Here is a 14,138-nt window from a genome sequence, read left to right on the forward strand (position 1 = left end):
GGATTATAGGTGTAAGCCACCGAGCCAGCCAAAAACAGATTCTTTACTGGGATACAGAATGTCACCATCGTGTCATAAGACTTCTCCAAGGTGGATTAATTTGGAATCCTGCTTACTTTCAAAAGTAAGCTGAGGGTTATCAAATAATAACTACATTTATGAGCACTTCTGCTCTACCAGGCATGATGTGGACACTTGGCATACGCACTGTTGGCTCATTAGCATGTAAGCTCCCTGAACCAGTGACCACCTCCCAGCTCAGTGTCAGGGATATCACAGGCACACTCAAAATCTTACTCTTCAATATCTTTCCTTTTAAATTATTTCATTTTAAATTAACTTTTAATTTTTTATTGTGATAAAATAGACATTACATAAGGTTTACCATTTTAACATTTTTTTTTTTTTTTTTTTTTGAGACAGAGTCTTGCTCTGTCGCCCAGGCTGGAGTGCAGTGGCGCAATCTCGGCTCACTGCAAGCTCCGCCTCCCGGGTTCACGCCATTCTCCTGCCTCAGCCTCTCCGAGTAGCTGGGACTACAGGCGCCCGCCACCACGCCCGGCTAATTTTTTGTATTTTTTTAGTGGAGACGGGGTTTCACTGTGGTCTCGATCTCCTGACCTCGTGATCCGCCAGCCTCGGCCTCCCAAAGTGCTGGGATTACAAGCGTGAGCCACCGCGCCCGGCCATTTTAACATTTTTTTTGAGACAGAGTCTCACTCTGTCACCCAGGCTACAGTGCAGTGGTGCAATCTTGGCTCACTGCAACCTCCGCCTCCCAGGTTCAAGCAATTCTCCTATTTCAGCCTCCAGAATAGCTACTCCAGAGTAGTAGGACTGCTGGCGTGCGCCACCACACCCAGCAAATTTTTGTATTTTTAGTAGACGCGTTGTTTCGCCATGTTGTCCAGGCTGGTCTCAAACTTGTGACCTCAAGTGATCTGCCCACTTCGGCCTCCCAGAGTGCTGGGATTACAGGCATGAGCCACTGTGCCTAGCCAGAATTTGACTATGCTAAGTGCTTCATATAAGTAGTATTGTACAATATTTGTCCTTTTGAGTCTGGTTTATTTAACCTGGCATAATGTGTTCAAAGTTAATTCATGCTATGGCATGTTTCAGTACCTCATTCCTTTTTATGACCAAATAATAATTCCATTGTATAGACATCCATTCATTTGGTGTATCCATTTATCCTTTGATGGGCATTCGAATTCTTTCTACTTTTTGGCTATTGTGAGTAATGCTGCTATGATGCTATGAACGCGGGTGTACAAGTATCTGTTCAAGTTCCTGGTTTCAATTCTTTTGCATCTATACCCCGAAGAGGAATTGCTGGATCACATGTTTATCCTGTGTTTTTTTTTGTTTTGTTTTTTTTTTTGAGACGGAGTCTCGCTGTGTCACCCAGGCTGGAGTGCAGTGGCGCAATCTCGGCTCACTGCAAGCTCCGCCTCCGGGGTTCACGCCATTCTCCTGCCTCAGCCTCTCCGAGTAGCTGGGACTACAGGCGCCCGCCACCACGCCCGGCTAATTTTTTGTATTTTTGGTAGAGACGGGGTTTCACCGTGGTCCTCGATTTCCTGACCTCGTGATCCGCCCGCCTCGGTCTCCCAAAGTGCTGGGATTACAAGCGTGGTGAGCCACCACGCCCAGCCTTTCTTTTTTTTTTTGAGACGGAGTTTCACTCTTGCCCAGGTTGGAGTGCAATGGCGTGATACCGGCTCACCAAAACCTCCACCTCCCCGGTTCAAGTGATTCTCCCGCCTTAGCCTCCCGAGTAGCTGGGATTACAAACATGCACCACCGTGCCCGGCTAATTTTGTATATTTAGTAGAGATGGGGTTTATCCATTTTGGTCAGCCTGGTCTCGAACTCCCGACCTTAGGTGATCTGCCTGCCTTGGCCTCCCAAAGTGCTGGGAGTACAGGCGTGAGCCACCGTGCTCGGCCTTTTTTTTTTTTTTTTTTTTTTAGACAGAGTCTCATTCTGTTGCCCAGGCTGGAGTGCAGTGGCACGATCTCGGCTCACTGCAATCTCCGCCTCCCAGGTTCAAGCGATTCTCCTGCCTCAGCCTCCCAAGTAGCTGGGACTACAGGTGCATGCCACCATGCTCGGCTAATTTTTTGTATTTTTAGTACAGACAGAGTTTCACCGTGTTAGCCAGGATGGTCTCGATCTCCTGATCCACCCGCCTTGGCCTCCCAAAGTGCTGGGGTTACAGGCCTGAGCCACTGCGCCTGGCTTTTTTTCTTTTTTTTAGAGACAGGGTCTCACTTCACTGCTCAGGGTAGAGTGCAATGGTGCAATCACAATTCACTATAGCCTGGAACTCCTGGGCTCAAGGGATCCTCCAACCTCAGCCTCCAGAGGTGCGCTTCAGTTAATCTTAAAAAAAAAAAAAATCAGCGTCCTATTTAGTGTCCCACAGGTTACACATTGATCAGTAGAACAATTTGAGAAATTTACAATAAGGTTTTTTGCTAGTATGTTCCTATTTCTGTACAAAAAAGAAAAAAATAGAATTTTTTTTTGAGACAAAGTCTCACTCTGTTGCCCAAGCTGGAGTGCAGTCAACCTCCACCTCCCGTTTTCTTTTTTTTTTTTTTTTTGAGACGGAGTCTCCCTCTGTCGCCCAGGCTGGAGTGCAGTGGCACAATCTCGGCTCACTGCAAGCTCCGCCTCCCGGGTTCACGCCATTCTCCTGCCTCAGCCTCTCCGAGTAGCTGGGACTACAGGCGCCCGCCACCACGCCCGGCTAATTTTTTGTATTTTTAGTAGAGACGGGGTTTCACCATGGTCTCGATCTCCTGACCTTGTGATCCGCCCGCCTCGGCCTCCCAAAGTGCTGGGATTACAAGCGTGAGCCACCGCGCCCGGCCTGTTTGTTTATTTTTGAGACAGAGTTTTCCTCTTATTGCCCAGGCCAGAGTGCAGTGGCACGATCTCGGCTCACTACAACCTCCACCTCCTGGGTTCAAATGATTCTTCTGCCTCAGCCTCCTGAGTAGTGACATTACAGGCATGCACCACCACGCCCAGCTAATTTTTTGTATTTTTAGTAGATTCAGGGTATCCTCATGTTGGCCAGGCTGGTCTCGAACTCCTGACCTCAGGTGATCCACCCACCTTGGCCTCCCAAAGTGCAGGGATTACAGGTGTGAGCCACCGCACCCTGCCCTGTGTCGATTTTTTTCCTTTTTGTCTTTTTTTTGAGACGGAGTCTCTGTTGCCCAGGCTGGACTGCGGTGACGCACTCTCAGCTCACTACAATCTCTGCCTCCCAGGTTCCCGCATTTCTCCTGCCTCAGCCTCCCGAGTAGCGGGGACTATAGGTGCACACCACCATGCCCAGCTAATTTTTTTTTTTTTTTTGAGATGGAGTCTTGCTCTATCGCCCAGGCTGGAATGCAGTGGCGCGATCTCGGCTCACTGCAAGCTCTGCCTCCCGGGTTCATGCCACTCTCCTGCCTCAGCCTCCCGAGTGGCTGGGACTACAGGCGCCTGCCACCACACCCAGCTAATTGTTTTGTATTTTTTTAGTAGAAACGGGGTTTCACCATGTTAGCCAGGATGGTCTCGATCTCCTGACCTCGTGATCCACCCACCTCGGCCTCCCAAAGTGCTGGGATTACAGGCATGAGCCACCGCATGCAGCCTAATTTTTTTTTTTTTTTGTGACGGAGTCTCACTCTGTTGCCCAGTTGCCACCTCCACCTTCTGGGTTCAAGCAGTTCTCCTGCCTCAGCCTCCTGAGTAGCTGGGATTATAGGCACGCACCACTACACTCAGGTAATTTTTGTATTTTTAGTAGAGACGGGGTTTCCTGGGCGACAGAATGAAGACCTTCTCAAAAAAAAAAACAAAAAAAGGCCGTCCCTACTAAACATACAAAAAAAAAACCAAAAAACTTAGCCCGGCATGGTGATGGGTGCCTGTAGTCCCAGCTACTTGGGAGGCTGAGGCAGGAGAATCACTTGAACCCAGGAAGCGGAGGTTGCAGTGACCTGAGATTGCACCACTGCTCTCCAGCCTGGGCTATAGAGCAAGACTCTGTCTCACAAAACAAACATGTGATGTAAGATTTATTACCTTCATATCAGACTGGACCTGGTGGCTCACACCTGTAATCCCAGCACTTTGGGAGGCTGAGGCAGGCCGATCACTGGAGATCAGGAGTTCAAGGACAGCCTGACCAACATGGTAAAACCCTGCCTCTACTCAAAATACAAAAATTAGCCGGGTGCAGTGGCACACGCCTGTAATATCAGCTACTCAGGAGGCTGAGGTGGGATCCTCGCTTGAACCCAGGAGGCAGAGGTTGCTGTGAGCTGGGATCACATCATTGCGCCACTGCACTCCAGCCTGGGAGACAGAGCAAGACTCCATCTCAAAAAAAAAAATTATCAATTTGATTGGATTGAAGTATGCAAAATATTGTTCCTGGGTGTGTCTGTGAGGGTGTTGGCAAAGGAGATTAACATTTCAGTCAGTGGACTTGGAGAGGCAGACCCATCCTCAATTTGGGTGGGCACCATCCAACCAGCTGCCAGCGCTGCTAGAATAAAGCAGATAGAAGGTGGGAGAAGCTGACTTGCTAAGTCTTCCAGGCTTCATCTTTCTCTCATGTGGGATGCTTCCTGCCCTCAAATATCAGACTCCAAGTTCTTTGGCTTTTGGACTCTTGGACTTAGACCAGTGGTCTGCCAGGGGCTCTTGGGCCTTTGGCCACAGACTGAAGGCTGCACTGTCGGCTTCCTCAGTTTTGAGGTTTTGGGACTCAGACTGAGCTACTATTGGCTTCCTTTTTTTTTTTTTTTTTTTTTTTGAGACCGAGTCTTGCTCTGTCGCCCAGGCTGGAGTGCAATGGCACTATCTCGGCTCACTGCAAGCTCCGCCTCCCAGGTTCACGCCATTCTCCTGCCTCAGCCTCCCGAGTAGCTGGGACTACAGGCGCTCACCACCACACCCAGCTAATTTTTTGTATTTTTAGTAGAGATGGGGTTTCACTGTGTTAGGCAGGATGGTCTCGATCTCCTGACCTGGTGATCTGCCTCCCTCGGCCTCCCAAAGTGCTGGGATTACACCACCTTGCTGGGCCTTTTTTTTGAGACTGAGTTTCGCTCCTGTCGCCCAGGCTGGAGTGTAATGGCGCTATCTCAGCTCACTGCAACCTCTGCCTCCTGGATTCAAGCAATTGTCCTGCCTCAGCCTCCCGAGTAGCTGGGATTACAGGTGCATGCCACCGTGCCCCGCTAATTTTTGTTTATTTTAGTAGAGACAGTGTTTCATCATATTGGTCAGGTTGGTCTTGAAATCTTGACCTCAGGTGATCCGCCCGCCTTGGCCTCCAGAAGTGTTGGGATTGTAGGCATGAGCCACCGTGCCCAGCCCACTATTGGCTTCCTTGCTCCTCAATTTGTAGATTGTCTATCGTGGGACTTCACTTTGTGATCATGTGAGTCAATTCTCCTTAATAAACTCCCTTTGGCCAGGTGAGGTGGCTCACACTTGTAATCCCAGCACTTTGGGAGGCCGAGGCAGGCAGATCACAAGGTCAGGAGTTACAGATCAGCCTGGCCACCATGGTGAAACCTTGTCTCTACTAAAAAAAAAAATACAAAACTTAGCCAGGTATGGTGGCACGCGCCTGTAATCCCAGCTACTCAGGAGGCTGAGGTAGGAGAATTGCTTGAACATGGGAGGTAGAGGTTGCAGTGAGCCGATACTGCTCCACTGCACTCCAGCCTGGGCAACAGAGCAAGACTCCGTCTCAAAAAAAGTCTTAAAAAATTAAATAAAATAAAAATAAACTCCCTTTCATATATACATATGTCCTATTAGTTCTGTCCCTCTAGAGAACCCTGACTAATACAGATTTTGGTACCATGTTGGCCAGGCTGGTCTTAAACTCCTGATCTCAAGTGATTCACCCGCCTTGGCCTCCCAAAGTGCTGGAATTACAGGCATGAGCCACTGTGCCTGGGCTGTGTTGATTTATTTTATTTTATTTTATTTTTATGTGATGGAGTATCGCTGGAGTGCAGTGGCACTATCTCAGCTCACTGCAACCTCTACCTCCTGGGATCGAGCAATTCTCCTGCCTCAGCCTCATGAGTAGCTGGGATTACAGGCGCCCGCCACCTTGCCTGGCTAATTTTTGTATTTTTAGCAGAGATGGGGTTTCACCATGTTAGCCAGGCTGGTCTCGAACTCCTGACCTCAAGTGATCCACTCGCTTCAGCCTCCCAAAATCCTGGGATTACAGGCATGAGCCACTGTGCCTGGCCCACACCTAGCTAATTTTATAAATTATTTGTAGAGATATCTTTAGGTCTTGAACTCCTGGCATCAAGGGATCCTCTCACCTTGGCTTCCCATAGTGCTGGGATTACAGGTGTGAGCCATAGCAACGGTCTTTATTATTATTATTATTGTCATTTTGAATTATTGTCTGGCAGCCTCTTGGGCCAGAGTAGGCTCAGAGAGACTCCTGATATATATTTTTTAATAATAGCTATATTAATGGGTGTGAAGTGCTATCTCATTATGGTTTTGATTTGCATTTTCCTAATGATTAGTGATGCTGAGCATCTTTTCGTGTGCTTATTGGCCATCTTTGGAGAAATGTCTATACATGTCCTTTTGCCCATTATTGAACTGGGCTGGGTTTGTGTTGTTGTTGAGTTATGAGTTCCTTATGTATTATGGATATTAATCCCTTATCAGATATATTATTTACAAATATGTTCTCTGATTCTGTGGATTGTCTTTCCACTCTGTTGATAAGTGTCCTTTGATGTACAAGGGTTTTCTTTTTTTTGTTTTCTGAGATGGAGTTTCGCTCTTGTCCAGGCTGGAGTGCAATGACGCTATCTCGGCTCACCGCAACCTCTGCCTCCTGGATTCAAGCGATTCTCCTGCTTCAGCCTCCCGAGTAGCTGGGATTATAGGCATGCACCACCACGCCCAGTTAATTTTTTTTGTATTTTTAGTAGAGACAGGGTTTCACCATATTGACCAGGTTGGTCCTGAACTTCTGACCTCATGATCTGCCCACCTCGGCCTCCCAAAGTGCTGAGATTACATGCGTGAGCCACCATGCCCGGATTTTTTTTGTTGTTGTTGTTGTTTTGAGACAGAGTCTCACTCTGTTGCCCAGGTTGGAGTGCAGTAGCACGATCTGGGCTCACTGCAACACCGCCTCCCGGGTGCAAGCAATTCTCCTGCCTCAGCCTCCCAAGTAGCTGGTATTACAGGCACCTGACACCAGGCCTGGCTAATTTTTGTATTTTTAGGAGTGACGGGGTTTCACCATGTTGGCTAGGCTGGTCTCCAATCCCTGACCTCAGGTGATCCGCCCACGTCGGCCTCCCAAAGTGCTGGGATTACAGGCGTGAGCCACAGCACCCGGCCGGATTTTTCATTTTAATTTGAAAATTAATGTTAACATTTTAAAATTTGATGAAGACCAATTTATTTTTTGTTGCTTGTGCACCATTGTGTTATATTCAAGAAATCATTGACAAATTCGATGTCATTTTCCCCTGTATTTTCTCTAAGAGTTTTATAGTTTATGGTCTTACATTTAGGTCTTTGATCCATTTTGAATTAATCTTTTTTTTTTTTTTTTGAGACGGAGTTTTGCTCTTGTTGCCCAGGCTGGAGTGCAATGGTGCGGTCTCGGCTCACTGCAACCTCCACCTCCTGGATTCAAGCAATTCTCCTGTCTCAGCCTCCTGAGTAACTGGGATTACAGGCATGCTCCACCACGCCTGACTAATTTTGTATTTTTAGTTAGATAAGGGGTTTCTCCATGTTGGTCAGGCTGGTCTTGAAATCCCGACCTCAGGTGATCTGCCCACCTCGGCCTCTAGGAGTGCTGGGATTACAGGCGTGAGCCACTGCACCTGGCCTTTTAATCCTTTGTATATGGTATAAGGTATAGAAAAACTTTGCTAAGGCCTGGTGAAGGTAATTTCAATTTCCTCTGCTTCATAAAATAACATTGCAGGCCGGGCGCGATGGCCACGCCTGTAATCCTAGCACTTTCGGAGGCCGAGGTGGTCGGATCACCAGACCAAGAGATGAAGACCATCCTGGCCAACATGGTGAACCCGTCTCTACCAAAAATACACAAATTAGCTGGGCGCAGAGGCGCACGCCTGTAGTCCCCCCTACTCGAGAGGCTGAGGCAGGTCTCCTGAAGTCAGGGACTAGGTCTATTCCATTTGCTGCTATATGTAACACAGTCGCTAAATAATTTTCTTTCACGCGCGCCACCACGCACGTATAACTTTAAAATTCTTTTGTTTTTGCTTGTCAGTGCTTCCTGCTTTGTTGCTCAAGCTGGTTTCCCACACGAGAACACGCAAAATTATCCCACCTCCACTTCCCAAATGCTAGAATACACGTCTGAATTATCTTGCTACTTACGTATTATACTTGTTAGTTAACCTACCAATTAAGTCACCCGCAGTTCATACACACGATACGAAAACTCAAAGAAGAAAAAAAAAAACATAAATTACCACGCGATTATAAAACCACCACTAATGCCAAAAGTGTTGCTAATTCATCTAACGTAACAACAATAAAGAAGGGCGCCGGGACCAACGATCACCAGCTGCCCCAATACCAAAAAATTATGCTTCCGAAATCTCTTGATGTCGATTCCGCAAGAAGAGCAATCGAGTTGCCCTACGTGTGCCACTCACGACAGAAGCCCTTTTTGGTTTTCTTTTTACCAAAGCAGGGTGGCAGTGTTACCAAATCCATTTTATGGTAAAGGTGAACACAAAATCAAAGCAACTCTTTACTTCAATTTCCTGAAGTTGAACAGCGAATTCCATTTCTTCTGAACTGAAAGGAAGACTTACAAGGAGAATCTAGAATTTGTCCTTTCGATTTAGTTAGAAGAAAAGGACGTGAGTTGATATGCAAATATACGCAGGGCTTGCTGGGAAGGTGCTGGCGGGCACCCAGGGAGTGGCGGGGAAGAGCGGCTGCGCCAGCGGGGGAGGAACGGCTCCTTCCGGTTGCAGTAAGTGCTGCGTCTCTGTCGTCCACTGCTCACGACATAAGGCGTCTCATGGCGTTGGAATACCGGCTCTCAGTGGCTGTAGGTATCTGACTGGGGAAGACAAGAATCACAACCTATCCAAATTGAAAATGTGTAACTTGTGCCACCCCTAGCCACCACCTTGGTGCAGCCCAGGCAGGCGTGCAGTGGAAGCACAAGGTCACAAGGTCACGCATAAGCTGATTGTCATGGTGTGTTCATATTGTGGCATGCTATATGCTGCACTTCGAAGGAGTATTAGAATTTTTTTTTTAAATCGAGTGAAAAGAGTTGTAGAATAAGGTACAGCATAGCATTAATGTGAAAAATGAAATACTGTACCTCAGATGACTGAAGTAGATCTTTATCAACACAATTTTTTTTTTTTTTTTGAGACGGAGTCTTGCTCTGTCGCCCAGCCCAGGCTGGAGTGCAGTGGCGCGATCTCGGCTCACCGCAAGCTCCGCCTCCCGGGTTCACGCCATTCTCCTGCCTCAGCCTCCCAAGTAGCTGGGACTACAGGCGCCCACCACCATACCCGGCTAATTTTTTGTATTTTTAGTACAGGCGGGGTTTCACCGTATTAGCCAGGATGGTCTCAATCTCCTGACTTTGTGATCCGCCCGCCTCGGCCTCCCAAAGTGCTGGGATTATAGGCGTGAGCCACCGTGCCCAGCCTGTTCCCATTTTTTTTTTATGGATAATGATGGACGGGTGCTGTGGGTCATGCCTGTAATCCCAACTACCCCAAAATAAAATATTAACCGGGCATCCTGGCATGGGCCTGTGGTCCCAGCTACCCCAGAGGCTGAGGCAGAAGGACTGCTTCACCTCGGGAAGTCAACGCTACAGTGAGCCATAATCATGCCACTGCACTCCAGCCTAGGTGACAGATGAAGATCTTGTCTCAATATGTGACAATTGTAAAGAAATTGAAACAGCACAGAGATGATATAAAATGTGAGATGATATAAAATGTGAAAATGCTTCCTCCAAATTGTTAACAGTTTAGTGTTTATCTTGCCAGACTGCTTTCTATATATGTACACATTGTATACATATAAATAAATGTTTTCAGGCCAGGCAAGGTGGCTCATGCCTGTAATTCCAGCACTTTGGGAGGCTGAGGCGGGTGGATCACCTAAGATCAGGAGTTTGAGACCAGCCTGGCCAACATGGTGAAACCCTGTCTCTACTAAAAAATACAAAAAATTCGGCCGGGCGCGGTGGCTCACGCTTGTAATCCCAGCACTTTGGGAGGCCGAGGCGGGTGGATCACGAGGTCAGAAGATTGAGACCATCCTGGCTAATACGGTGAAACCCTGTCTCTACTAAAAATACAAAAAATTAGCCAGGCGTGGTGGCAGGCGCCTGTAGTCCCAGCTACTCGGGAGGCTGAGGCAGGAGAATGGCGTGAACCTGGGAGGTGGAGCTTGTGGTGAGCCGAGATCGCACCCAGACTGCACTCCAGCCTGGGCGACAGAGCGAGACTCTGTCTCAAAAAAAAAAAAAAAAAAAAAATTGACCAGGTGTGGTGGCAGGTGCCTGTAATCCTAGTTACTAGGAAGCTGAGGCAGGAGAATCGCTTGAACCTGGGAGGCAGAGGTTGCAGTGAGCCGAGACTGTGCCATTGCACTGCTTGGGCAATATGAGTGAACTCCGTCTCAAAAATAATAATAATAAATAATAAAATAAAGTAAAATGTTTTCAAGAAAAAATATACAGTTAGGTATTTTACTTTCTTTATTTTAATAATACATGGAGGTCCCTGCTCTTTACAGAGTAGAAGTCACAAGAGAAAGGAGATAAATAAACAGCTCTTACATTGTAATAGGAAGCAGATGTGTTGTACAAACTTGCGCGAAGCCCAGAGCTGGTGCTGTCAATTGCTCTTGCTATCATCCACCAGTGTTCTCTCTCTCTCTCTCTTTCTCTGAGACAGTGTGTTGCTCTGTTGTCCAGGCTGGAATGCAGTGGTGCAATCATAGCTCACTGCAGCCTGGAACTCCTAGGCTCAAGCAGATCTTCCTGCCTGTCAGTCTCCTGGGTGGCTGGGACTACAGGTCCACATCAACATGCTGAGGCTAATTTTTTTTTTTTTTTTTTTTTTTTTTTTTAAGAGACAGTGTCTCCCTATCTTGCCCAGGCCGGTCAAACTCCTGGGCTCAAGCAGTCCTCCTGCTGTGCCTCCCAAAGTGTTGGGATTACAGGTGTAAAGCCACCACATTTGACCTTATCTCTCTTTTTTTTTCCCAGACAGTCTCACTCTGTTGCCCAGGTTGGAGTGCAGTGGCACGATCTCGGCTCGCTTCAACCTCTACCACCCAGGTTCAAGCAATTCTCATGCCTCAGCCTCCTGAGTAGCTTGGGATTACAGGCACGCGCCACTACACCCGGCTAATTTTTAAAATATTTTTAGTAGGTTTCACCCTATTGGCCAGGCTGGTCTCGAACTCCTAACCTCAAGTGATCCACCTGCCTCGGCCTCCCAAAATGCTGGGATTACAGGCATGAGCCACAGTGCCCGGCCTGACCTTATCTGTTTTTTGTTGTTGTTGTTTTGTTTGAGATGGAGTCTTGCTCCCATCGCGCAGGCTGGAGTGCACTGGCTCAATCTCTGCTCACTGCAACCTCCACCTCCCAGGTTCCAGTGATTCTCCTTCCTCAGCCTCCTGAGTAGCTGGGGTTACAGGCGTGCGCCACCACGCCCAGCTAATTTTTGTATTTTTAGTAGAGACCAGGTTTCACTGTTTTGGCCAGGATGATCTCTATCTCCTGACCTCATGATCTTCCTGCCTCGGCCTCCCAAAGTGCTGTACAGGTGTGAGCTAGGGCGTCCAGTCCTTATCTCTTAAAAAAAAAAAAAAAAAAAGGAAGAGGCCGGGCGCGGTGGCTCACACCTGTAATCCCAGCGCTTTGGGAGGCCGAGGCAGGCGGATCACGAGGTCAGGAGATCAAGACCATCCTGGTTAACATGGTGAAACCCTGTCTCTACTAAAAATACAAAAAATTAGCCGGGCGTGGTGGCAGGCACCTGTAGTCCCAGCTACTCGGGAGGCTGAGGCAGGAGAAAGGCGCAAACCCGGGAGGCGGAGCTTGCAGTGAGCCGAGATCGCGCCACTGCACTCCAGCCTGGGCGACAGAGCGAGACTCCATCTCAAAAAAAAAAAAAAAGAAAGAAAATTCATCTACTCGGGAAGCTGAGATGGAGGAGGATCGCTTGAACTCAGGAGTTTGAGGCTGTAGTGAACTATGATTGCGCCACTGCACTCCAGCCCAGGTGACAGAGTGAGACCCGGTATCATTTAACAATCGCCATAATTTCACCGTTCTTCCAACACCTTCCCATTGCATACTGAATATAATCTCAAGTCCCCATCATAGTCTAGTCTAAAAGGTCCAGACTATAACAAACCCCTGCCTACCTCTCCAAACTCATTGTCTTTCCCGGTTACCAAAGCCCCAGCCACCTTGGCCATCTTGGTCCTGGAGTAAGTGTTTTCCTTACTGAAGACCATGGCTCAGGCCATCTGTCAGCTAGATAAGTCTGGCTTTTTCCAGTATTCTCTTCTATCACCCTTTTGTGCAGTTGCTAATGGTCTGTTTCCCACTCTAAGTTGCAAACTTTCTAAGGACAAGGATATCATACGTCTTAGCCACATAGCACATGGCAAAAGGCTTGTCACACAATGAGACTCAAACACTTGTCAAATGAACTTATATACATTAAACCTGGGTCTTAAAAAAGATATATAGGCATTCAACAACAAAAAGTGGTATGCCAGACCCTAAAAAGAATGGAGAGCAGTGGCAAGGACATAAGGCCAGGAATATAGCTTGGAGCCCAATGTTCATGAGGACTTGAATCTGAGAATTTGGATTGGGTGGCAGTGTAGAGGGTGGACTGGGAACGTGGTAGGATGAGGATTAGGAAGATATAAAGACAGGGCAGGATGCCGCATCAATCTGGGCACGTCTTCCTAATTTCTGCTGGCAGATACTGTGGCTCACTCTGGCCTGTCACAGCTCTTTATACGTTTTTTGGTGTGTTTGTGGGTTCTTCTCCATCTTACTGTGAACCTTGCAGATGCTGGAATTGGGTCTTACTTGCATGCCTAACATTCCAGCATACAGTAAAAATAAGATGTTCTCTTTTTTTTTTTTTTGAGACAGTCTCGCTCTGTTGCCCAGGCTGGAGTGCAGTGGCGCGATCTCGGCTCACTGCAACCTTCGCCCCTCCACGTTTAAGCAGTTCTCTGCCTGAGCCTCCGGAGTAGCTGCGATTACAGGTGCATGCCACCACGCCCGGCTAATTTTTTGTATTTCTAGTAGAGACGGGGTTTCACCATCTTGGCCAGACTGGTCTTGAACTCCTGACCTCGTGATCCACCCTCCTCGGCCTCCCAAAGTGCTGGGATTACAGGCGTGAGCCACATAACAGAGTTCTCACCAAGCATTTGACAACCGAAAAACTGAAAGCATTAGAGAATGCTACAGGACAGGCTTTGGCTTAGTAGTGAGTTCTGAGTTCAAGCTGAGGCTCTGCACTTATTAGCTAGAACTTTGCTTAATCTCTCACAGGTCTCCTCTAAATGATTAAATAGCGTAACGGAGGTAAGCGGATTAGCACAATTCCCGGCAAACAGTAAGCACTCAATTGTTATTACTGAATTGCCAGTTCACAGGCACAACCAACCGATCTCTCTCATCTCCCAGTTCCTGTGTTGCCAACTTCCTCGTTGAGGTCCAACAGGATACCTGTGGGGTAATGTGTCCCAGATGATATCCCGGTCCTGACACCATGACAAAGGCACCAACCAAAAATGGCGACCTCAAAGCCATCCGAGGGCGTCAATTACCCGTCATGCTACCGATAGATAAATAAGCAGCGTCGGGAAGAAAAGCTAGTGAAGGATTCTTAACGCCGGGGTGGAATACGCAGAGCTCGCTCATGCTGCCACTCAACCACAAGCAGTTAAAAGCGCAAGCTGCAGGGTGTAGCTACACACAGCTCAATATCGCCACCACGTGTCGGAGGGCAGTCTGCGCCTGCGCAAGCGAGGCGCGCGCCCGCCGG

The 14,138-nt window shown here is 47.9% G+C and overlaps 1 protein-coding gene, 1 long non-coding RNA gene and 1 other non-coding gene across 3 annotated transcripts in view; 1 reads left to right on the forward strand and 2 right to left on the reverse strand.

The window, feature by feature from the left end:
- Positions 1-8,599: 8,599 nt before the first annotated feature.
- LOC129472768 (U11 spliceosomal RNA) lies at positions 8,600-8,733 on the reverse strand. Its single transcript, XR_008654050.1, has one exon. It is a non-coding gene; the product is annotated as a U11 spliceosomal RNA (small nuclear RNA).
- A 72-nt stretch (positions 8,734-8,805) lies between these two features.
- Positions 8,806-14,114, reverse strand: LOC129472048 (uncharacterized). Its single transcript, XR_008653834.2, has 2 exons — positions 13,820-14,114; positions 8,806-9,133 (listed from the first exon to the last, which is right to left on the reverse strand). It is a non-coding gene; the product is annotated as an uncharacterized lncRNA (long non-coding RNA).
- The window catches only part of TAF12 (TATA-box binding protein associated factor 12), a 45,935-nt gene continuing 40,811 nt past the window's right edge, over positions 9,015-14,138 (forward strand). Inside the window, exon 1 of the mRNA XM_055261384.2 lies at positions 9,015-9,121. Coding sequence (XP_055117359.2) covers positions 9,092-9,121 — 30 coding nt within the window. The 5' untranslated portion in view covers positions 9,015-9,091. The remainder of the gene's footprint in view (positions 9,122-14,138) is intronic.

This window comes from Symphalangus syndactylus, chromosome 22, assembly GCF_028878055.3.
Source record: "Symphalangus syndactylus isolate Jambi chromosome 22, NHGRI_mSymSyn1-v2.1_pri, whole genome shotgun sequence".
Lineage (NCBI taxonomy): Eukaryota > Metazoa > Chordata > Mammalia > Primates > Hylobatidae > Symphalangus > Symphalangus syndactylus.